We start from the raw sequence: 23,385 nt of genomic DNA on the forward strand, positions 1-23,385 counted from the left end.
GCTGGAGAGATGGCTCATAAAGTTAGAACACTGGGTGTTCTTCCCCAGGAACCTGGGTTCAAATCCCAGACCTGCATGTCAGCTCACAACTGTCTGTAACTCCAGTCCCAGAGGATCTTACACCCTTTTCTGGTCTCCACAAACATCAGGCATAAGCATAATACACAGACTATAGACTATACTACATACAAGCAAAACATTCATATACATAAGATAATAATAATTAAAAAAGACTTGACACTCTCAGCCAGGTAGAGTGGCACAGGCCTTTAAAATCCCAGCCCTAGGGAGGCAGAAGCAGGCAGATCTCTGAGTTCAAGGTCTTCCTGGTCTAGTCTACCAGAAACTTGTGGGGGGGGGGGAGCGGGCCTAGACAGCTTCTGTTTGGCATTAAATGAGCAGTAATCCCATCAGATCTGGTTTTGGGAACAGCCATTCTGGTCAGAGCCTGTATCAGTAGGGCAGTGGTTATAAGGATCCTGAGATATGAACAAGACAAAGAATACTCAGGAGGCTGTAGTGATGAAGTAGGGAGGAGGGGAGGATGAAGCAGGGGTCAGGGGAAAACAGCCTGGGTTTTGACTTGGATGTCCAAGGATATCATCCACTGATAACCCCCCCCCATCTGATTTGTATTGATCCAAAGCAGTGAAGAAGAGCAAAGGAAGTAGGGGTACTTGTTTTGCTGGTCTGTGAACTGGAACAAGAATCAGTTTCTAAGTGTCCAGAGCTGGGTTTGAAGAGCCCAGGCACGTTTGGAAATCAGAAAGGTGCTCTTAAAGATTTTATTTATTTATTATATATACAACATTCTGCTTCCATGTATGTCTGCACACCAGAAGAGGGCACCAGATCTCATAACGGATGGTTGTAAGCCACCAGTGGTCGCTGGGAATTGAACTCAGGACCTCTGGAAGAGCAGTCGGTGCTCTTAACCTCTGAGCCATTTCTCCAGCCCCTAATTTTTTTTTTTTTCATTTGTTTGCTTGAGATATGGTCTCACTATTTAGCACTGCCTGGATTTGACCTTACAGAAAGACACCTGCCTCTGCTTCTCAAGTAATGGAAGGACAGAATAGGCAGTAGTTGGTTACGATAGAAGGAGGCACTTAGAAGGCCACCAGGCCTGAGGATCTGAGTTCCATCCCTAGGCACCCAAGTGGTTAAAAAAAAAGAGAGCACTGATTGTCAAATTGTCTGTCCTCAGACCTCCATATGTGCATAAGTAAGTAAATAAAAAATAATGGAATAAAAAAAAAGTTCAGCCCTCATCGGAGTGTGGTTTGGTAGCTCACACAATTTAATCCATCTCAGCACTTGGGAGGCAGAGGCAGGCAGAGCTCTGTGAGTTAGTGGCCAGCCCGGTCTACGTGGTGAGTTACAGGACACCAAGGACTACATGGCAATCAATACCCTGTCTAAAAATAAGGAAAACAACAGCAAAATGTTCATAGTATTGTCACCCGAGGTCTGGGGTCCGAGGTGTTTATGTTAGTGTGATCCTGAGAAAATGTTCTGAAATCTGAGTCTGGGATCTTGGTCGGTGTCAGGATTCTTATTATCGTCCACGGTCTGGGGTCCACGCCCTGCTGGGAGCATGGAGTCTAGCCTCCTGAGGAGATGCGATCCCAGTTTGTGGCCATCCCCTAGGGTCGTCCCGGAGTCCTGGGTGCAGGACTCAGGTAACAGCCCAGGACTGCGATCCGCGTCCCTGTCCCGGACCCGAGCAGCGCGGCCTCTAGGGGGCGCTGCCGCCCGCCTGCCCGCCGCCCGCCCGGCTCGGCCCCTCGGCGGCTCGCTGGCGCTGTGCGCGGCAGCGGGGCCGGAGGCGGCGGCGGCGGCGGCGGCAGCTCCGGGCGCGGGCGGGCGGAGGGAGGGCGGGTGGTGGTGGTGGTGGCGGCGGCGGCCCCCGACTGCAGTCCCGGCGGGAGCGGAGCGCGAGCCGGGCCGGGCCCGAGCCGGCGCCATGGGGCGGCGGCGCCTGTGAGCAGGCGACGAGCGGGGACCGGACGGGGCGGCGGCGGCGCCGAGGCCGACAAGCCGCGCGGGCCGAGCCGGGCCGAGCGAGCGGGAGCGGAGCGGAGCCTCGGGCGGCGGGAGGAACAGCGCCGCCGCCGCCAAGATGGCCGACCTGGAGGCGGTGCTGGCCGATGTGAGCTACCTGATGGCCATGGAGAAGAGCAAGGCCACGCCGGCCGCGCGCGCCAGCAAGAAGATCCTGCTTCCAGAGCCCAGGTGAGGAGCCCGCCTCTGCCGGGCCCCACGCGCCGACCCGGGTACCATGCCCCCGGGGACCCCTCTCTCCCCGCCGCCCCAGGCCCCGGGGACTCCCCCTGCTCCGGTGACCCTCTGCCCCAAAGACCCCACTATCCGGGCCGCCCCAGGACCCGGGGACCCCCATACTCCCGGATCTTCTGCTCCGGAGACCCCACTATCCGGGCCGCCCCAGGACCCGGGGACTTCCTCTCTCCCTGCCACCGCAAGGCCCGGTGCCTGCGAGCCCGGAGCGCCCCAACTCCAAGCTCCCATCGCGCTCTCCCGGCCGCGCTACCGCTTCCTGTATCTCACTGCTGGGCCTGGTCGCTGTCAGCCCCTAGCTCTGCTGCAGCTGTCTTCCCACCCTGGGTGCTGGACTCTGCCCTCCACCCTTTGTGTCCCCTTGGGGTTCCTTTCCCCAGGTCTGCCTCTGTTTACCCAGTCTGTTGCTCCTGCTCCCAGCACCCCCCTCTTTGGCGTTCCACTGTCCTATCCACTCCCCTCAGAGTGGGTAACACTCTTGTTCGGTTTGTGGAGTAGGGAGGACCAGTCTGGAGACTTTTTTTTTTTTTTTTTTTTTTTTTTGCCTTCTCATCTGGTAGTGTCACTGCCCCTGGCTTGGATTTGAGAGTACTTTGGGGGGACAGTGCTGTGTGATGTGTCTACCATCCCTCGGGGCTGTGCTCAGGTGAGGGTAGTCCCTTCTCCGTTTTCTCCCCATGTGGTGCCTTGTAGGTACTTTTGACGAGGGGACAGCCCATCCTACAGTAGCTGGACCGTGCTGCCACCTTTCTGCAAGACAACTGATGTCATTGCACCTGGTATCAAAGTTTAAACTGTTCAGGATGTGGGTGCAGAATCGGGCAGGATGTGAGAAGTGTAGCTGGGGTTTGTCCAGTATATTGTGGCAAATAGACTTACCTTCCCATTTGAACTCACAGGAGACCAGAGAGTGAGTGAGACAGGTGTAGTTTTGTGCCCATAGAACAAGGTTTGTGTGTGTGTGTGTGGCGGGGGTACAGCTCCCCCTTGAATGGCTTGTTCAGTGTCACCCAACCTCCACATCAGGGCTTCTAGTTGTATCTTTTGTTCACTGTCTTGACCTGAAGGATGGCCTGGATGTCCTGCGTCTGGAAAAGCAGATGTGTCTTCTACACATCAGGATGCCTTATGGTGGATGGGTGGTGAGGTCAGTCCCAGAAGTTTTTCATGACAGTCCCTTTAGCAGCCAAGAATTGTTCCTGACTTTACCACCATACTCTTATCACAAGACATGGGGCAAGTTCTTTTCCTTTTAGACCTTGATTTTTACCTCTGTGAAATGTGGGCAGTATGAAATAGGCCTCTGGTGGCCCCAGTTGTTGGAGCAGGGTTGGCAGCTTACAGGGATGCTGTTGTACACTTACCATGCCCCTCCTCCAGTGGCTGCTTACTGGGTTTCGGGTTGACTGAGAATCAGGCCCGTAGAGGAAAAATTGGTCTGCGTTTCGAAGAGGCCGTTGCCCCCCCCTTTTTTTCTAAGACATTTGCAATCAGATTTCTCAAAACAGGAACTAGACGAGTGTCAGCCAGGGCTGTCTAGGGGCAGCGGCAGTTAGGACGAAATGAGTTCAGAAATGACAAAACTTCAAGGGAAGAGAAGGGGGAGGCTTGCAGTTAGCATCTAGGGCACTGTCTATCTCTTCTGGGCAGCCACAGCCATGAGAGTCTTGTGCAGGTGTGAGGTCTGCAAAGTTTGAGGTGGTGCCTTTTTCTAGAACTCTCCATATTTGGATAATCTTTCCCCAGAATGCATTTCTCCTACTGGGCCCTGCCTTGAGTGTCTTCTGCAGGCATTAGAACCCTGATGAATGAGCTGTGCCTCTTCCCCTTTCCCCTTTCATTTGGTGGCAGTGGCGATGTGACAGCAATGAGAATGGAGTTTTTAATAATACATTATTTATTTTGACATCTGTCATCTTAGTTAATCCAAAAACCATCGTGTGAAGTTGGCAGGGCCATGCCTATGTGGACTAGTTGTAAACAGTACCAGGATGGGGTGATAGTCTGTGAGCAGAATGGAGGCAGGCTGTGAGTTTTAGGAAGCAACGACGGCACCATAGGCATTGGTACAAGGGCAGGGCACCATCAGCACTATGTTGTTGATCCAGTTGCTCAGTCTGGATGGTGAGGAACCTCTTAACTCTGAACACTGGTATGCTCAGGCCAGGAAAGGACCTGGAGTCACCCTGCAGTGGCCGTGGCCCTAGGCATGCAAGCCTCCCACGATGGAAAGCAGTCACCTTTGTGATGCATGTTGCACATTCTTGAGGCATATGTCTCTTGCCCTTGAAGGTAGTTATGGTTGGGTCTCACATTTGCCCAGTATGTCCCAATTTGTGAAGTGCCTTGTCTTCACAACTCTGGTATGCTGCTGACCCAGCAGGTGGTATTTTCCTCATTTACTGATGATCAAGGTCTTGAGGCATGCCATACGAAAGATCTGGGATTGGATCGCAGATCTTTGGGGTCCTAGCCATAGTACTCTTCCTGTTTGCTTTGTCTCCTCCACCCACTCCCATGTAACTGGCTGTGGCACCCCATGTCTTGGGAGCTGTGGGTCTGAGGTGGTGGCTGAAAGCAGCAGGGCAGCTTCTGCTATCATCAGCCATCACAGTATACAAGACCCAGTCCCTTGGCCATTGCTGAAACAGAAACAGGCTGCCCTGGCGAAGCTAGTGTATAGAAGGACAGCTATATGTCAGGAGCTCCATCATATACAGGGTTTCCTGCTTCCCCACTGTGAAGTCGGGGCTAGGGTAAGAAGCAATGGGGTTCGTTCCTGTGCCAGGGTGCCAATGTGAATTGTTCCTACTTTGGGGTGGGCCATCTTGGCAGCCTCTCTGTGGCTGGTGCCCAGGGTTGTGATTTGGCTGAGCTTGGCATCACAGCTCTTATTTCCCAGGGCTGGGGAATGGGAACTGTTGGGCATAGTGCCACTGTAACTTGGCAAAGGGACCTCCCCTTCTGTCACCTAGAGGATCTGAGGAAACAGACCCATTCCCCGACCTTCTCACAGGAGGGGGTTTTGTTTTGTTTTGTTTTTTTGGTTTTTTGAGGCTGGGTTTCTCTGTGGCTTTGGAGGCTGTCCTGGAACTAGCTCTTGTAGATCAGGCTGGTCTCAAACTCACAGAGATCCGCCTGCCTCTGCCTCCCAAGTGCTGGAACTAAAGGCGTGCGCCACCACCTCCCGGCAGGAGGGGGTTTTGTGTGGATAGAACATAGGGGTCCTGGCTCCTCACTTCTGCAATACTGGTTCACATGGGCCCCAGGCATGCAAATCCTGACTGGACCTGCCTCAGTTTATCTGCTTTGGTAAAACCAGGGGGCTGGTCCTTAGCCAATGACCTCCTAGGGCTGTGGGACTGTGATCTGGGCCTCGCCCTGTAGAAGCTGTTGCCTCTTTCCCAGCAGCTGTGGCAGTCTTATAATTACCATCATTTGCTTAATATGACCACTGAGGCCCTATGTAATTAATCTCAGGCAGGGCTCCTGCTTGAGGAGCCCTGCCTGGGCGGTCCCAGGAGATGTCCCTGCTCTCCCCAGTGACAGTGGCAGCCCCAGCAGGAGCTGGGTGCCTCTTGCAGCCTTCTGGTTTCTCTGGGCTGTTTCCTGGTCCCTCCCCCACCACGAGCTTCCTCCACGGCTGCCGGGCTGCCCGCCCCTTGCTTGTTTCCCCAGTCTCCTCAGACCCTGCTACTCTTCCTTCTCTGCCTCTTCGTTCCTCTTAACTCATTACAGCCAGGACTTCCTGCCTGGATTGGTGGGGGAAGGAGTGCTGAGAGGACTTTTGCTCTTCTTCCTTCCTCTACTTCTCCATCACTAGCACAAAGCCTGCTGCTGCCAGCCTTTATCCCTTACCAGAACATTCCACTCCAGTAGCAGTGGCCCACCCCTGCTGCCCCTGAAAACAAGATTATCTTTCTGCAGTCTACCCCGCAGGCCTTTGAAGCTGCTCCCCCCCCCCCCAATGGCTCTCTGAGATGCCTTTTCCCATCTGTCCTCTCTGGAGCAAGGCTCTCATAGATTTGCTGTTAAGTTGCTCAGCTCTGCTTGCTTCTCTCCTGTGCACTCACTGAATGGATCTGAAGGGAGCATGATCGTCAGAGGTTGTCAGAGGTTGGGATCCGTGCACAGGAATCTGGGCTCTGTCAGCCTCGGAATGATGTGTCCTATTAATGCACAATCCATGCTGGTAGTAAATCCTGGGTGACGTCAAGTGCAGGCACACACTCTGCAGCAGCTTCTTGTGCCCAGGTTGCTGTGTAGGGAGCTGAGAGCCCTAGGGGCCCCAGGGAGTTCCAGCTGCTGCACATGGCTGTTGTTCTCAGGGTTTTATGGAATAAACAGCAGAAGCCGAGAGCATGTGATGGTTTTTGAGAAATGCACAACCTCCATCATACCTACCTGGGCTCCGTTCCTACTCCCCACTGGCTCCTAAGGCCATTTCCTCTTCTGGACAGTTACACGTAGGTTATTTCAGGCCCCACTTCAAGTGAGATTCTAAAAGTAAGGCGTTTGGCAACAACATTTTTCTGTAACGACATCTTGTCTCGCATCACTGCTTACTGAAAAGGGCGGTTTTGGTGATGCAGACGTGGGTGTTTGGTGGTAAAATGGGGGTCACTCTTCTGAGGGTGGAAGTTGCCCTGGAATTGGAATGGGGAACAACCCCCTTCCAGGGATTGCAGGGCAAAGACCCCTAGAATTGTGTTTTCAAGGCACACAAATAGGATGTCTACGCCTTGTGTCCTTGAGGGCAATAAGGTGCAGGGTGCCTTAAACAGGTTTACATCTTGTTTATGAAGGCTGAAGTGTCTTCCTGAACATCCTGCAGGAGAACATGGGAGTCTGCGGTTCACTGGACATGACCATGGGCTCAGGGTCAACCACTGTTGTCCTTTATTAGCCAAGGATTTTCATGGACATGGTGGTCACAATTGGTCTTTCCTCTTTGGTAGTGGCCCCATCCTTGAGCTCTGAGAACATTGTCAGGCCCCAGAGAGTCATCAAGAAATATTAATAAGAAGCCCCAGGGGACTTCCTCCTGCTGTTGCCACCTCTGTGCCAGGTTTCCTGGAAATGCCGCCAGAGAGTACTTGAACTGCAGCCACAGCTTGTTAACTGTCCCCTACCAAAGTGTGACAGTTCCCAGTGTGGCTGTCTGAGACCCGCCAGTCTGGAGGCCAGTAGCCTGCACCAGCTTCTTGGGGTGTCACAGCATCAATGTCACTGGCACACAAAACCAGAAACCATGGATCCAGCCAAGACTATTCCCTCCAGTCTGGCAGGCTCTTGGCAAGATCTGCTGCCATGTCCTGAAGCCCCTGGTAAAGTGGGAGGGAGGTAGCAAGGAAGAGGCTAGGCCCTGGTCCTTCAAGACTCTCCTCTGGCATCCCGGTGGAGGCTGAAGGGAGGGAGAGGAAGCCCTGTTGAGACATATTCCTCAAAACCAATTTGGATATTTCCTTTGTCACAGACTTACTGCCACCCTCAGCTTCCTTACTATCAAAATGGGCATGTTTGCCCCAGACTTCTTCCTGTAGGCCCTCCTTCTCAGTCCATACAGCTAAGCTCCCTGACCCTACATGGGAGCCATCTATGAGGGTCATGCCTGATATGCTAGGTCACTATGCCACAGACTGTGGAACTTGCTCTCCCACTGCAGCCTGTGGCTCCTCTCCTGCCAGAAGTTCTGCTTAGATACCACTCCCTCCCTGCCCACTGTCTTCTCACCTTAGTCACTGCTGAGAGAAGGGATGTGCCCTCTTCCTACTCCTCAAACTATGTAAGCACCCTAGCTGTTAGAGGTGCAAGGAATGGGGACCAGGGTAGGTGTGTTCCACCACCTGGTAGCCACCCTGGCGTGAAGCATGTTGGTGCCTAGGTGCCCTCAATCTTTTGGCAGAACTCTGATGGCCTCTAGGGTGGAGTCATGGGAGTCTTTAAATCTGCTGTCAGGGCCACAGGAGAGGCAGCCACTCTGGTTCACCCCCTGCCAATGGGCCTCTGGTCTGACCCATGCTCTGCCTCCAGGAGACTGCCTAGCTAGAACCCCTTCCTCCAAGTTCGGGACAAATGTGGCCTATTTAGCATAACATCAGATCATTCTATTGAGTAATTCTAGGAGTAGTGTAGGCAGTTACAGGTTGTGGGGTGCCAGATAATAAACCTTAGGGCAACTATGTCTTAATGTCCAGGAGGGAAGACACATGCTAACTAACAATGACACAAAAAAACTGGTACTAAAGGTTTTCTAGATCTTTTTTAGATCTTTCAGGCTTTCTGATATATAAGAGAGGAAAACAGCAGTAAAGTCTAATTTAGCTGAGTGAGCATGGTGTTACATGCTCTAGCACTCTGGAGGCGGACAGAAAGATAGCTAGTTCAAGGCCAGCCTGGGCTACATAGCAAGACCCTATATCAGAAGACTAAAATAGGACTGGAGAGATGGCTCAGTGGATAAAAGAGTTTGCTGTACACACTTGAGAACCAGAATTTAGACCCCTGGCACCTACAGAAGTCAGGCTGGCTTGTGGCTCCCAGTACACTTGGATAGCAGAAACACAGGGTCCCTGGGGCAAGGTGGCTAGCTAGAGCAGCTGAATCACCAACTCTGGGTTCTGAAAAAGTCTCTGCTCTAGTAAATGATATGGAGAGTTACCAGGGAGACATCTGACAGCAGCCTGTGACTTCTGTAAGCATGAGCACATGTGCCTGCTTCTGCATACACACACACCACACATATACACACATGCTAAAATAAATAAAATAGCTTGTGATTTGATCTGGGCAGGGTAGGGAGAGCTGCTTGGAACCTGGCCAGGGTGCCCTTCTAGCTGCTAGGATACAGGGGGCTCCAATGTCTCACACCTGGAATAGTGGTCAACTTACTGCTCTCACTCAGATAGGCTGACCTGGAACTTACTACATGCTGGCCTCAGCTTCCCAAGGCTGGGCTCACAAGCATCTGCTACCATGGCCGGCACATTTGATTTTCTTAATGACCCAGAGGGGGAACTTAAGAGCCCTGCACCTCTGGATGGATGGGGTTATTGGCTTGGGTGGAGATAAAGATGTCACTCAGGACACGTCACATCTCCAGGCACTGCCAGCATCAAGAACCCCACCAGGAGCCTGCTGATGCCTCCCATGTAAGCCTGCACTTGATTCCTGGCCAGGAGCTTTGTCCCATGATACCTTTTCTAACCTGCTAGCTTCCATAGCCTCCAATTCTTTGGGGTCAGGCTGGAAACTCTAAATTGTCACCCGAGAGGGCTTTCCATTCGAGGACTCTGCTCAGGCCTGGCCTTATTTTAAAAAGACTTATTTTTCTTTTTAGGAAGAAAAGTACTATGGGCTGGGAATAATGCTATGGCTATGCCCAGATATAGCTCTTGATGGAAGGGACAGTCTCCAACCTGAGGTCCTGCTTCCTGCAGGCCCCAGGCCGGGTGAAAAAACAGAAAGCCATGTCCTGTTGGTTACCTGGCTGTCTGAGGCAGGGTCTCTTACAAGCACTTTATCTGTTGGGTACCTTTGTACACCCATATCAGCTGCTCTGGGCCAAATGGTGCGAAATCATGGTGGCAGCTCCCCAACCCTGGGTGGGCATGCCTTCAGCAAGATGGCCTGTTTTGCCAGTTCTCAGAAAGGCTGTACGGGGTTGGGAGGGTATCTCAGTGGTACCCAATGCCCTGCCCAGATCCTGGTGAGGTCTCCATAACAGCTGGGATCTCTGCTTATTATCAGCATCTTCCTGTCCATACATCCCACTTGACCCTACCTGACCATGTCCATCTCACTTCCACTGTATGGAAGGTTGATGATATTTTCTTCCCTTTATTGCTTCACTTCCTGTCCTGTCTGTGGACTGAAATGTTCCAGAATGTAAAAATTAGGTGACAAGCAGAGCATCCAGAACTTGGGGTGGTGACAGTCTCACCCTCCTGGGCTATCTGCCAGGTGAGATCCAGGCACCTGGTTTTACAGGTTCTTGAACCCCAGGTTCCTGTGCCCTCCTGCCAGGGTTTTCAGGAGTGCCACTGCCCTGCAAGGTCTGAGAGATCAGCCTCCTATGTGGAGGGCTGCCTGGCCAGGATGCCATCTGCAGGCAGAGCATGGGCTGTGTCTGATATATTTCCTTATTTAAGTATTTAAGGTTTTTGTTTTTTGGTTTTCTTCATGGTAGGGTCTCACACTGCCCAGGCTGGCCTCACACAGCAAACCTCCTGCCTCAGCCTCCTGAGTGCTGGGATTTTGGTGTGAGCCATCAGCTGGACTCTGCTTCTCTGAGTCTAGCAGCTTTTCTTCAAGTTCCTATTGTTTGTACATGTCTGTGAGGTTTGAGTCTATCCTGTTCTGAGTCTTCTGAGGATGAGGAAGTATGTTGATGGTGGCTGATCCCCAGGAGGAGAGATTGGGCCAGTGTAGATGAAGGGCATATGTAACCGTGGTGCCTCTGCCAGTTACCAGAGCTATCTCAGAGGGAGCCAGCTCTGAGGCAACAGTGTGGGGGTCCCTGAGCTTGGGCAGGAGTTGCAGGCTGGAAACCCAGAGTCAACACAGCCTGACCTGGTCATCAGAGCCCTATTTCTTTTGGTGGAGCTGTGGTGTCTCTCAGCCTCCAGGCGAGGGTGTCACAGTTTCTGGATTGGGCCCTGGCAGCTCTGCATACTTCACTATCTTGAGAGGCCTTTCCTGAGGAAGGCCAACAAAGATAGATCCCGGGAGGGCTGGGCCTTGGGTCTGGTGCCCTGGCACTACTTTCTCCAGTTCTGCTTCTGACCGGAGCTGTTATCTTTCCAAAAACTTGGAAGCTCACAGTGCAAGATAGAACTGGCAGATACCCTTTCTATACCCACAGCCTAATAGCCCGCGCCACCTCCCCAACCTCACTCCCCCCCCTTACCTTATCAGAGTGTCTACCTGGACTTCCTTACATAGTGACTCAATAAGGTCTCTGCTCTGTCTTGGATCCAGCCTCATAAGGGCCATGCCTTCAGGCTGTACTCCAGATTTGAAATCCCTAGCACCCTATTTCTGTCCTCCCCTCAAGAGGGTTTTTGTGTTTGTTGTTTTTTGTTTTTGTTTTCAAGACAGGGTTTCTCAGTGTACCCTTGGCTGTCCTGGAACTTGCTCTGTAGACCAGACTGGCCTCAACTTCACAGAGATCTGCCTGCCTCTGCCTTTCAAGTGCTGGGATTAAAGGCGTGTGCTACCACTGCCACATTTTTATGGCCAAGATTTATTATTTTGTTATGTATATGAGTGCTCTATCTACACTTACACCTTTATGCAAGAAAAGGGCATCAGATACCACTAGAGATGGTCGTGAGCCACCATGTGATTGCTGAGAATTGAACTCAGGAAGAACAGGCAGTGCTCTTAACTGCTGAGCCATCTCTCCAGCTCATGCAGTTTCGCTGGCCCTTCTTCCCTGCCCTGTGGGCCTCTTGTTGCTGGGCCAATTTTTCCTCACCTGTCTTAACACCCCACCCCCACCTGCCCTGAGCTTCACCACCTGGTGACATCCTGTTTGCACTTCAGGAAGCTAGCAAAGATCCACCATCTCCACACAGCAGCTCCCCACCACCCAGAGCTGATATGATCACAGGCCCCTAAGACTTCGGATACCACAGACAAGGGGTCTGTACCAGGGACAGACCTGCCTAGAAGCAGATATGGGTCTCACACCATGAACAGTGCCTTGATGCTAGCCTAGGTGACCAGGTCAACCAATGCTTGACCTGCCAGGGATTCTAGGGGAGACAGTACCAAACACAGAGCTGACTGTGGGTGTGAATCCTCAGCAGCTACAGTCTCCTAGTCAGAGACCCTGCTGGGACTCCACATGTCCACAAGGACTTGGCCTAGCACACATGATCCTGTGTGCCCTAGGTTGGGCAGATATGTGTTCTCTGAAGAGGCCAGGCTAGTGGGGGCCAAATGTGACCAGAGCTGGCTGTTGGGGCAGGTTGGCAGGTTTGGCATGTCAGTGGCCCAGAAGAAGAGGGTGGAGACAAGAGGAGGCATCTGAATCTTAGTGTAGCTCAGTGAGACTCCCCCAGGCCATCCATTCACAGTGTTGCACTAAGATCAACAAGATGGTGATTATGGACTTTGGTGACCAGTCCTTCTCTTATGGCCCTAGGCAGGGGTCATTCATGTTTTTATCCATGTGTTAGGGATACACACTGAGGCTTGAACTTTTCTTTTTTGAAATAAGGTTTCATGTGACCCAGGCTGGCCTTGAATCTCTGATGCTTCTGAGTGCTAGGATTAAGATGAAATACATTATAAATCCATTTCTTTAAAGTATTAAGGCTGGGGGCTGGAGAGATGGCTCAGAGGTTAAGAGCACTGACTACTCTTCCAGAGGTCCTGAGTTCAATTCCCAGCAACCACATGGTGGCTCACAACCATCCGTTATGAGATCTGGTGCCCTCTTCTGGTGTGCAGATATACATGGAAGCAGAATGTTGTATACATAATAAATAAATAAAATCTTTTAAAAAAAAAAAAGGAAGGAAGGAAGTCATTCCTTTTTCTCAAAAAAAAAAAAAAAAAAAAAAACACCCAAAAATCAAAAAAACAACGTATTAAGGCTGGGTAGTGGTGGTGGTGCACACCTTCAGTCCCAGCACTCAGGAGGCCAAGATAGATGGATTGATTTCTATGAGTTTGGGGCCAGCCTGGTCTACAGAGTGAGTTCCATGACAGCCAAGACTAAGACAATATAGAGAAACCCTACCTTGGAAAAAAAAATCAAAAAAGAAGAAAAACGTATACAATTCAAAGCTAGATGTAGTAAGACAGTCTTGTCAGCCCAACCCTGAAGGATCGCTACATGTCTGAGGTCATCCTCAGCTACAACAGCAAGACCCTATTCCCCCAAAACAGAGCAAAAAAATAAAAGCAGAATTCAGTATTTCCTATGTGTGTTCACTGTATTATGCTGTCTCCTCCCAGAGCATCCTATCACTTCTGAGGGAAACGCTACCCCTGGGCTGGTGAGATGGCTCAGCTGGTTAAAAAAAACCACCTGAGTTCAACCCCTGGGACACATACACTGGAAGAAGCAATCTGACTCCCAAAAGTTGTCCCCTGATCTACACACATAAACCAAGCAAAAAACAAAAAAACTCACAGCCTTATTGGCAATTTCCCTCAAATCCCTAGCACTTACAAATCTGATTTTCTGTCAGTGAACCTGTCATGGAGTCATGTGGATAGGCTCATACAAACCTAAGTCCTCTTGTGACTGCCATCCATTACCTGGTCCTGGTCCTGAACTTATCAAGTGTCAGTGCTTCAAGGGTCACTCCGTGGTAGTGTATGTTGGTGCCTCATTCCTTCTTATGGCCAAACATAACAGAGCCAATTTTGTTGATTTGCTCATTATCCAACTGACAGGTAGGTCCTGGCTTCACCATTTGGCTAAGTTACCAAAGTCCTTGTGTGGCAGTGTGTGTGTGACACGTACTTCTATTGGCAAGGCAGTAGGCCCAGGTGAGGAACTGCTGCCCACCACAACCTTGGATTCATATGAGGTGACCTGTCTGGACAGAATGGATGAGCAGACTAGCTGAGGGTCTGGGATCTCCCTGGAGGGCATAATGTGACACTGAGTTAAAGGATGGTTCCATTCAAGCCAGACATGGTGGCACTTACCTGTAATCCCAGCTCTGGAGAGACCAAAGCAGGAGGGCCTCTGAAGGTCCAAGACCAGCCTGGGTTATAGTGTGATTGTGATTCTATTTTTAAAAAAAAGACCTCCAAGGAGATGTCTCAGTGGGTAAAGGTGTTCCTGTCGTGCCTTCTTCTCTGACCTCTACACAGCCCGGCATGCATGCATCCCTCACACACAATAAATAATACATTTTTCTTTTCAAAATGAGTTCCCTGATCCAGGCTCCTGGGAAGGGCCTGTAGCCCCAGGTCTGTGTGAGCCCCTGCTCGCTCACTGTGTTCCTTTGCCTGCAGCATCCGCAGCGTCATGCAGAAGTACTTAGGGGACCGAGGAGAGGTGACTTTTGAAAAGATCTTCTCACAGAAGTTAGGTGAGTACAGCCACCTCTCCCAGCCTGAGGTCTCTCCATGAAGACTCCAGGGTTAACTTCCTGTCACCCAGTAGCTGCTTGTGCCATATGCCCCTGTCCCAGGAGGTACCCCTATCTAACTTGGCCCCTCCACCCCCCAGTAAAGAGTAATGACCCTTTGTGCCTCCCAGCCCCTGGCTTCTGCCCAGGGAGCCCTGTGGTGGGGGTGGGGGCCCATCAGTCTTCCCCAGGCGCCAGGGAAGTTCCTCCTTTGGGGTTTTTGTTTTCGAGAGTTGCAGCTTCCCCTTGGCGCAGCCACAGCTGCTCTGGGCCGTTGGTAGAACTGACAGGAAGGGGCGGGGCCCTTCCTGTGGTGCCTGTAGAGCTGTGGTTGGCCCCGCCCCCACCCAAACCACCCTCCCACCCCCCAGGCCCTAAGTGAGCAACCTGCCTTGGAGCTGGCCCCTCCATCCTTCCTCTGGTGTGTGGGGTGTATACTCTTGTCTTGGAAGTATCATGTTGCCTGCCTCATGTCCCAGCCCAGGGAAAACTTGGGATCCTGTCCCAGGAAGCCACTGTAGTCACACAGGGTACAGATTTGGGCTTCCTAAGGATGGGATCTCAGTATGGAACTGAGGGTGGCCTGGAAGGATCAGGCATTGGGGTCAGCCTTAGTTCAGCTGTAGGCCAGGAAGAAAACAGCCTGGGGTACAGGTCTGTGCTGTCTAGCTTTATGCAAGTCGCCTCTACTCTCTGAGCTTCATGCTAGTCAAATCTGAGAAATAGGACCTTGAGCCTAATTGCCCATGGCAGACAGGGTGGACCTGAATCAGTGGTGTCAGTAAGAGAGAGTACTTTGCAATCCCACGCTTCTCCCTACAGCCTTGTTCCCAAGTCACTGGAAGGTTCCCCATTAAAAGACCAGGCTAGTCTTAGAAGAAATAAATGGTGCTTTAGACATTACCAGGCACACCTGGGATTAGAGGCCAGTAACAACACTAGGCCACCAGTGCCTCTTAAAGATACATAGCCACTTAGCACAATTCAGGCACCCTAGCCGGGAGATGATGGCGCACATCTTTAATCCCAGTACTCAGGAGGATCTTTGAGTTGGAGGCCAGCCTGGATCTCTGAGTTGGAGGTCTATATAGTAAGTTCCAGGCTAGCCAGGGCTACACAGAAACTCTGTCTTGAAAAACAAAACAAACAACTCAGGCATCTGAGCTAGACTAGAAGCCTGAGGGGGGACCTACCCTTAGCTTTGCCTCGTCATCTGGAAGCTGCTCTGAGACCTCCACCCTTGGCCTGGTTTTCCAGGGGATCTGCCAATGGATTGAGGAGCTCTGAATTCTCATGACAGGTCTCCCTGAGCCTCAGTTTCCCTAACTGGACTTGCCTTTCTGGTTAAGGAGACATGAGAAATCATCTAGATATAATGAGGCAGTAAGGAGAGGGACTTTCTTGGTTGCCACCTCCTTCTATAGCCTGACTTGGCCCAGGTGGCCAGGACATTATGATGTCCCCACTAAGAACCTTACTATAAGCCAGGCAGTGGTAGCACACACCTTTAATCCCAGCACTTGGTAAGCAGATCTCCGAGTTTGAGGCCAACCTGGTCTATCTACAGAGTGAGTTACAGGACAGCCAGAGCTACACATAGAAACCTTGTCTTGGAAAACAAACAAACAAAAAAGAGCCTCACTATATCTCCATAGCCCATAGTAGGCAGTATTACCATCTCAGGGGGATCAAGCGTGCTAATGCAGAGTTAGCCCCACTCCTCCCCTACTTTGCCACAGTACCAGTGTTTTCCAGCCATCGTCTGTAGATGATGTAGAGGCAGATTGGGATAGTGCAGAAGTACAGATGCCCTTAACCTGGAATTTGGGACTCCAAGCTGATAGCAGCCTCAGTGCCCACATTGCCTAGATTATTTGCGAGATTCAGACCTGCTGCCTTGGCTAGTTCTGTCTAGGAGTCCCCAAGCTCACTCTACCCCTGGTGATGGGCAGGCCCCTTGGGGAGGGTATTGTGACCAGGCCTGATTGCTTTCAGGGTACCTGCTTTTCCGAGATTTCTGCCTGAATCATCTGGAAGAGGCCAAGCCCCTGGTGGAGTTCTATGAAGAGGTACGACGGTCAAGGTCTGCTGAAAGAAAGGTGCTTGGGCACCTTTGCTGAGTCTGTGAGGCACCTGGGATCTAGCCCCGTGCCTTGGCTACAGACCATCTATGGGTGTGCCTTCCAGATCAAGAAATATGAGAAGCTGGAGACAGAGGAGGAGCGTGTGGTCCGAAGTCGAGAGATCTTTGACTCCTATATCATGAAAGAACTCCTGGCCTGCTCACATGTGAGTGTCCTGGTCAGCTGCCTTTGGGCTGGCCCCAAGCAAACTGGGGTTGGAAGGGGGAAAAGGGGCTTGTATAGGATGCACAGCCACCTCTGTCCTCTCCAGCCCTTTTCAAAGAATGCTACCGAGCATGTCCAGGGCCACCTGGTGAAGAAGCAGGTGCCTCCAGATCTCTTCCAGGTGCGTGCTGGGCTCCTTTCCTCATGGCTCCACCCTCTCTAGATCAGGTCCTCCTGACTTAGACAGTTGGGGCCCTGGAGCCTGGGGCTGGATGCAAGACCTGGGTTACCAAGGTCTAATAGACTTGGTCACCAACTCCCAGCTCCCTCTCCACAGCCATACATTGAGGAGATTTGTCAGAACCTCCAAGGGGATGTGTTCCAGAAGTTCATTGAGAGGTGAGAAAGAGAAGAGGTCTGAGTGGAACAGTGGCAGCTACTCTGAGTGGCAAATGCTTGGTCTCTCCATGCCCTACCAAAGGAACTCATGGGAGGTCACAGACTCTTTGTTCCCTTCTGTCACTAGTGTCAAGGTCCAGGCAGGGCTAGGCCTGAAGTACACACTACCTTCTGTGGCTTGAACCTCCAGAGTCTAGGCAGAATGCTAGGAGCAGCATTTTCAGTCACAGCTACCTAGCCAATGGGGGTGGGGGGAGGCTGAGAAGGTGACTTCCCTGGGAGTGAGCCCTTGGTTGGAGGTGTGTGAGCAGCAAGTGTTGTACCCTGGTGGAGGTCTGACTAGAGACCATCTCTCTAATCGCAGTAGGATGCCATGGCTCAGCTGCTGAGGCTGTGTGGCGTAAGCTGACCACAGGTCCAGGGTGTCTCCAGGTTCACTTGCCAGGACTCTGGGAGGGCAGTGGATGGGATAGGCTCTGATGGTTTCAAAATACCTTGAGGTTTGCCTAAGTGTGGGTCCTCTCTCTTTCCCAGTGACAAGTTCACACGATTTTGCCAGTGGAAGAATGTAGAGCTCAACATCCACGTGAGTGGGCTGGGGTGTTAGCGTGCCAGTGTGCTGGGGACCATTGGGAAGTGCAGCAACCAGGGCTCTGCCCACAGCCTCACAGTGGTGGCTCTGGAGGGGAGGGGACCAGTGCTAGGATTCCAGTGGGGGAGGTGGAGAAAGATATGTGTGTAGCCACATCACAGGAGTAGGGGACCCTAGTGCCAGGGCCTGTTCCTGCTGCCCAGATGCCTCTGCTGTGGGGCTGGGCCCAGGAGGCTTGCAGTGACCTCAGCTGTTGTCACCCTGCAGCTGACCATGAACGACTTCAGTGTGCATCGCATCATCGGGCGTGGGGGCTTCGGTGAGGTGTATGGGTGCCGGAAAGCAGACACAGGCAAGATGTGAGCACTCTGGTCAGCTGGCACTGGGGGGGGGGGTGCCTGAGGGAGGAATCAGGCTCCTAGAGGTATGGTGAGGGACTGGGGCCTTCTAAGGAAGAGCTGTTATGGGGATTGGTGTCCCAAGCCTGCCACCCCTGAATGTTCAGTCTCTGCCTAGGACCATACCTTGTCCCCTCCTGCCACTGTCCCTCCTTCCTGTCTTGCTTTGGCTATTCTGTCTCCTTCAGGCTCCTCAGAGACTTAACTTGCCAGCACCTTTTGCCCTCTCTAAAGCATTGGCTGTGTCACGTGTTTGTTCTGCGTCTGGTCTTCATCAGCAGCCTGCTGAGGCAGCCTGGGGCTGTGCCCTGCAGGGTGTGCTGACACAGCTGACCTCCAATCCATCATAGGTATGCCATGAAGTGTCTGGACAAGAAACGCATCAAGATGAAGCAGGGAGAGACCCTGGCTCTGAACGAGAGGATCATGCTTTCCCTCGTCAGCACCGGGGTGAGCTGGGAGGCCAAGCGGGCCCCCATAGTGACCTCTGACCCAAGCCTCAGCCGGCCTTTGCTTACCTTCCCCTCCCTCCTAGGACTGCCCCTTCATCGTGTGCATGTCATATGCATTCCACACACCAGACAAGCTCAGTTTCATCCTGGATCTCATGAACGGTGAGCCCAGGACCAGCCCTAGGGGGTGGACCTAGGGCTGGACCTGGGCAGGAAGCTGAGTCTCACCTGGAGGGCTACCCCTCAGGTGGGGACCTGCACTACCACCTATCTCAGCATGGAGTCTTCTCGGAGGCCGACATGCGCTTCTACGCAGCTGAGATAATCCTGGGGCTTGAACACATGCACAACCGTTTTGTAGTCTACAGGGACCTGAAGGTGAGGGGCTGCCATCACCCACCCTTTCCTAGTCTAGGCCTGTAACAAGGTTAGCTTGCCTCCCTGCCTTGCCCTCCTCCTCTCCCTGCCTGAGCCACATTCCGAGTTCAGTTGTGATGGGGAAGGGGGTATCCTATCTGGGACCTTGTCCCAGAAACCTCTAGTTCCCTCCAGTGGAGGCCCAGATTGGCCTCCTACTGGCGAAGCAGTTCACTGGACTTTCCTTCACAGCCAGCCAACATTCTCCTGGACGAGCATGGCCACGTGAGAATCTCGGACCTGGGCCTAGCTTGTGACTTCTCCAAGAAGAAGCCCCATGCCAGTGTGTGAGTGTCCAGACATTACTTCCCTTCCCAAACTTCCTCCACTTCACTTACAACCTATGCTTCCACAGGGGCACGCACGGTTACATGGCCCCCGAAGTCCTACAGAAGGGTGTGGCCTATGACAGCAGCGCTGACTGGTTCTCCCTGGGTTGCATGCTCTTCAAGTTGTTGCGGGGGTGAGTAGGCTGTCCCAGGTGGGCAAATAGAGTGAGGACCTGAGACATTGTTCACCAGTTCAGATAGGAAGCAGTGAGGGGAGCCCTCCATGGCCTGGGTATTAGGGGTGGAGCCCTCCCTCATTTCTGATAAGCCTCATTCATGCAGTCTACCTCAGTTTTCCCACTCTTGTTCTTTGACATTCGTCTTTGACCCCTTGTCCAGACACAGCCCCTTTCGGCAGCACAAGACCAAAGACAAGCATGAGATTGATCGCATGACATTGACAATGGTGAGTGTAAGGGTAGCAGGGAAGGTCTGCAGTGGTGCCAGAACCATAAGTGCTTTTCCTCTCCAGCCAGTGATCCCTTCTCTAGCCCTAGGCTTTTCGCCCCATAGCCTCCTGTCTCCTTTGTGTTATCAGAGCTCACACTTGCTGGGGACCAGGAGGAGGCTGGGCCTCATCTGCTGCTGCTGGCCTCTACCCCTCCCCCAGAGCCAAGGGCTTTTCCTGGGCTCCTATTGACTTCCTCCTCTTCCTCTCTTCCGTCCCGGAAGGCTGTTGAGCTGCCTGACTCCTTCTCCCCTGAACTGCGGTCCCTGCTGGAAGGTCTGTTGCAGAGGGATGTCAATCGGAGGCTAGGCTGTCTGGGTCGTGGGTGAGTACCCTGGCCCCTCCAGCATATTCAGTCTTTGCTGTGGGATGCTGGGCCAACTTGCCTGGGCCTCTGGCTGTGGCTCCTCAGAACAATCATTTGAATTCCTCCATGATCTCAACCTCCCTTGTGAGAGAGCTTCTCACAAGGGAGGTCGTGGCCCACACTATCCAGTGTCCTCAAAGTGGTGGGGCTGGCTGAGTGTGTCAGTGTTGGAACCAACTGGGGACTAGCTTTTAAAAGGCCCAGAGGAGTCTTTGTAGCAAGGTGATGATGACCACAATTATAACAACTTTCTTTTTCTTTTCTTTTTTTTTTTTTTTTTTGCATGAGGTAATGGTTATTTTTCAAAGCAAGGTCTCATGCAGCTTAGACTACCCTTTTACTCTGTAGCTCAGGCTGGTCTCGAACTCCTCCTTCCACCTTCTAAGTGCTGGGATTAGAGGTGTGTGCCACCACATCCAGCTTAATAACAGCTTTTTATGTCTGCTGGGACATCTGTTAATTGTCAGACAAAGTAGTATTAAAACTCACACCAAACCCAGGATGTGGGAACTGCTTTTCCCATTTAGAGATGAACAAACAGGCTGAGAGTTATGGAACTCACTTAAGATCATAGAGCCAAAAGGTGGTTGAGTCAGGAGTCAAACCTGAGCTAATGACCCCACAGTCTGGACCTAGCCCAACTTGGGTGGTACAGAGCCCAGGTGACAGATATGTCTCTCCACAGGGCTCAGGAAGTAAAAGAAAGCCCCTTTTTCCGTTCACTGGACTGGCAGATGGTCTTCTTACAGAAGGTAAGAGCCTGTCCAGGGGTAGGATGAGGAATCCCATGGCCTCACCCCTGCTGATGCCCAACCCCTGCTCTTTGCAGTACCCGCCCCCACTGATCCCCCCACGTGGGGAGGTGAATGCAGCTGATGCTTTTGACATTGGCTCCTTCGATGAGGAGGACACAAAAGGAATCAAGGTACTGCACCTTGCCTGGCCCCTGAGCCCTGAGCCTGGCCTGCTCTGGATGGCCTTTGCCCCTCCTTTGCCCCTGTGAGACACTGTGGCAGCCCTGTGGTCTGTGGGCCATGCTTCTTCATCCCCCAACCTCCCTGGGGACGGTGGTCACATGAGACCATCCCTGGCTTAGGGCCCTATGCAGGTCTATGACTGACAATATCCTGGCATCCTTTGTCTATCCACGTTTCCCTGCCATGTCCACCTGGTGAAGTTACTGGACAGTGACCAGGAACTGTACCGAAATTTCCCTCTCACCATCTCGGAGCGGTGGCAGCAGGAGGTGGCAGAGACTGTTTTTGATACCATCAATGCTGAGACAGATCGGCTGGAGGCACGAAAGAAAGCCAAAAACAAGCAGCTGGGCCATGAGGAGGGTGAGGACTCATGACTTTGGGGGACCACGTCTGTTGCACACTGCAGAAATGAGAAGTGGGCTCTGCTAAGAAACTGACCGAGACTACAGCCAAAAAGGGGGTGTGGGTGGGGTGCTGATACTACACCCCACCTTTTGTGCAGACTATGCTCTGGGAAAGGACTGCATTATGCACGGCTACATGTCCAAGATGGGCAATCCCTTCCTGACTCAGTGGCAGCGGCGGTACTTCTACCTCTTCCCCAACCGACTTGAGTGGCGGGGTGAAGGCGAGGCTCCGGTAAGAAGGGGTCCTGATAGAACATGGTATGGGCACAGGGTGGATCCCAGGCCCTTTCTTCACAGCCTGTTCTGCTCCTCCCACCCTGCAGCAGAGCCTCCTGACCATGGAAGAGATCCAGTCGGTGGAAGAGACACAGATCAAAGAGCGCAAATGTCTCCTGCTTAAAATCCGCGGTGGCAAGCAGTTTGTCCTGCAGTGTGATGTAAGTGGGGCCTGAGGTGAGGGTGCAGATGGGTGGGTGCCTGGCCAGCAGAGGCTGATAGATCCTGGACATGTGCAGAGTGATCCTGAGCTGGTGCAATGGAAAAAAGAGCTGCGCGATGCCTATCGTGAGGCCCAGCAGCTGGTGCAGCGAGTGCCCAAGATGAAGAACAAGCCACGCTCACCTGTGGTGGAGCTGAGCAAAGTGCCACTGATCCAGCGTGGCAGTGCCAACGGCCTCTGACCCACCCATCTGCTGCCCGCCTGCCCACCCGCCTTTTATAAACCTCTAATTTATTTTGTCGAATTTTTATTATTTGTTTTCCCGCAAAGCGGAAAAGGTTTTATTTTGTAATTATTGTGATTTCCTGTGGCCCCAGCCTGGCCCAGCCCCCAGGGAGGGGCCTGCTTGCCTCAGCTCCTGCTGCCACCAACCAACCCAGCCATTGTCTAACACCCCTGCCCTGACCCCCAACTCCCCAGGGTCCTTGCTGCCAGTGTCTTCCTGTAGGGAAGAGGAGCGACCCTCAGCAGCCCCCTTGCCCCTCCATGGGGTGAAGCCCCATGAGGTGGTGTGCCACTTGAGGCTCTGTGGGCTGTGCTCAGCCTGTGGCCCAGCGAGGTGGCCCAGCACCCCCACCCTAGGAAGGAAGGTGCAACACAGGGATACTACTTGAACTTTCCTACCACAGCCCTCATGCCACAGGGGGACAGACCCCCCTGCTGTTCTGTCCTCTTGCCACTGGTGAGAGAAGGCCCTTGTCTCCCCAGACCTGGAGGTCTCCCACAGTGACTGGCTCCTAGGTCCTTGTTCAGGGAAAGCCTCTGTGTCACTACTGCCCCTTCCCTGGACACAAGGGCTGGGTCAGAAGTCTGGCAATGGCAGTGGCTGCTGCTGGCCTCCATACAAGTCCCCTCTTCTTCCCATTGTGTGCCCGGACTCAGAGGAGCACAGAAAAGGCAATTGTGGATTGGGCCACACTGGCCTAGCCTGAACCTGGTCCCCCAACCCTGGGCTGGGTGAAGCTCACCTGCCCAGGACCACAGTGGGACAGCCTGGGCAGGTGGGTGGCACAGCAGAGGAGCCCAGCTGGGGCCAGTCCTCCTTGTCCCGGCTGGCCAGTGTGTCCCCACCCACACTGTCCAGCCCCCAACCCCCGTCCTGTCAGTGCCGCCACCCACAGGTGCCACCTTGCCCACCGCATGCCCCCTTGTGCCAGTCGCGCAGCCATGTGTGGTGTCGCACCCTCTCCCCCTGGGGCTGGGCCAGCGCACCCCCCTGTCTACTCACTCCCAGGGCGTTTCTTTGACGATTTTTGAATGTGATTTTAAAGAGTGGAAAATGAGAATATGCGTTTTTATAAAAAATGGTGCCTGACTCCTCACTGTCTGACTCTTTGTACCTGGTGACTACTTTTCAGTCACTTCTGTCTGGGACCTGGGATGGGAGGATCTTAGTAACCCATCTTTCCCACA

At 52.7% G+C, this 23,385-nt stretch overlaps 1 protein-coding gene across 2 annotated transcripts; it reads left to right on the forward strand.

Annotated features, from left to right (window-relative positions):
* Positions 1–1,921: 1,921 nt before the first annotated feature.
* Positions 1,922–23,294, forward strand: Grk2 (G protein-coupled receptor kinase 2). Of its 2 annotated transcripts, none has more exons than XM_027408684.2 (21): positions 1,922–2,235; positions 14,281–14,357; positions 16,392–16,495; positions 16,584–16,685; positions 16,791–16,865; positions 17,022–17,083; positions 17,618–17,669; positions 17,943–18,034; positions 18,424–18,523; positions 18,609–18,687; positions 18,773–18,903; positions 19,135–19,229; positions 19,298–19,405; positions 19,611–19,677; positions 19,944–20,044; positions 20,772–20,838; positions 20,916–21,011; positions 21,264–21,426; positions 21,569–21,705; positions 21,797–21,910; positions 21,989–23,294. In XM_027408684.2, the coding sequence occupies exons 1-21, from the start codon at positions 2,123–2,125 to the stop codon at positions 22,151–22,153; spliced, it is 2,100 nt and encodes a 699-aa protein (XP_027264485.1). In that variant the 5' UTR covers positions 1,922–2,122; the 3' UTR covers positions 22,154–23,294. The 2 variants fall into 2 exon arrangements, with proteins under 2 accessions (XP_027264485.1, XP_027264486.1); XM_027408685.2 differs by having other exon boundaries at positions 1,924–2,235; positions 16,392–16,465; positions 21,989–22,153.
* Positions 23,295–23,385: the final 91 nt, after the last annotated feature.

This window comes from Cricetulus griseus, chromosome 3, assembly GCF_003668045.3.
Source record: "Cricetulus griseus strain 17A/GY chromosome 3, alternate assembly CriGri-PICRH-1.0, whole genome shotgun sequence".
Lineage (NCBI taxonomy): Eukaryota > Metazoa > Chordata > Mammalia > Rodentia > Cricetidae > Cricetulus > Cricetulus griseus.

What these genes read in the sequence shown, in the direction of transcription:
- Grk2 (XM_027408684.2), top strand. Translation starts at nt 2,123, where the DNA reads ATGGCCGACCTGGAGGCGGTGCTGGCCGATGTGAGCTACCTGATGGCC. An exon ending in AACTCCTGGCCTGCTCACAT is followed by an intron (nt 16,686 to 16,790) that starts GTGAGTGTCCTG and finishes TGTCCTCTCCAG; the next exon opens with CCCTTTTCAAAGAATGCTAC. An exon ending in AGGACACAAAAGGAATCAAG is followed by an intron (nt 21,012 to 21,263) that starts GTACTGCACCTT and finishes CACCTGGTGAAG; the next exon opens with TTACTGGACAGTGACCAGGA.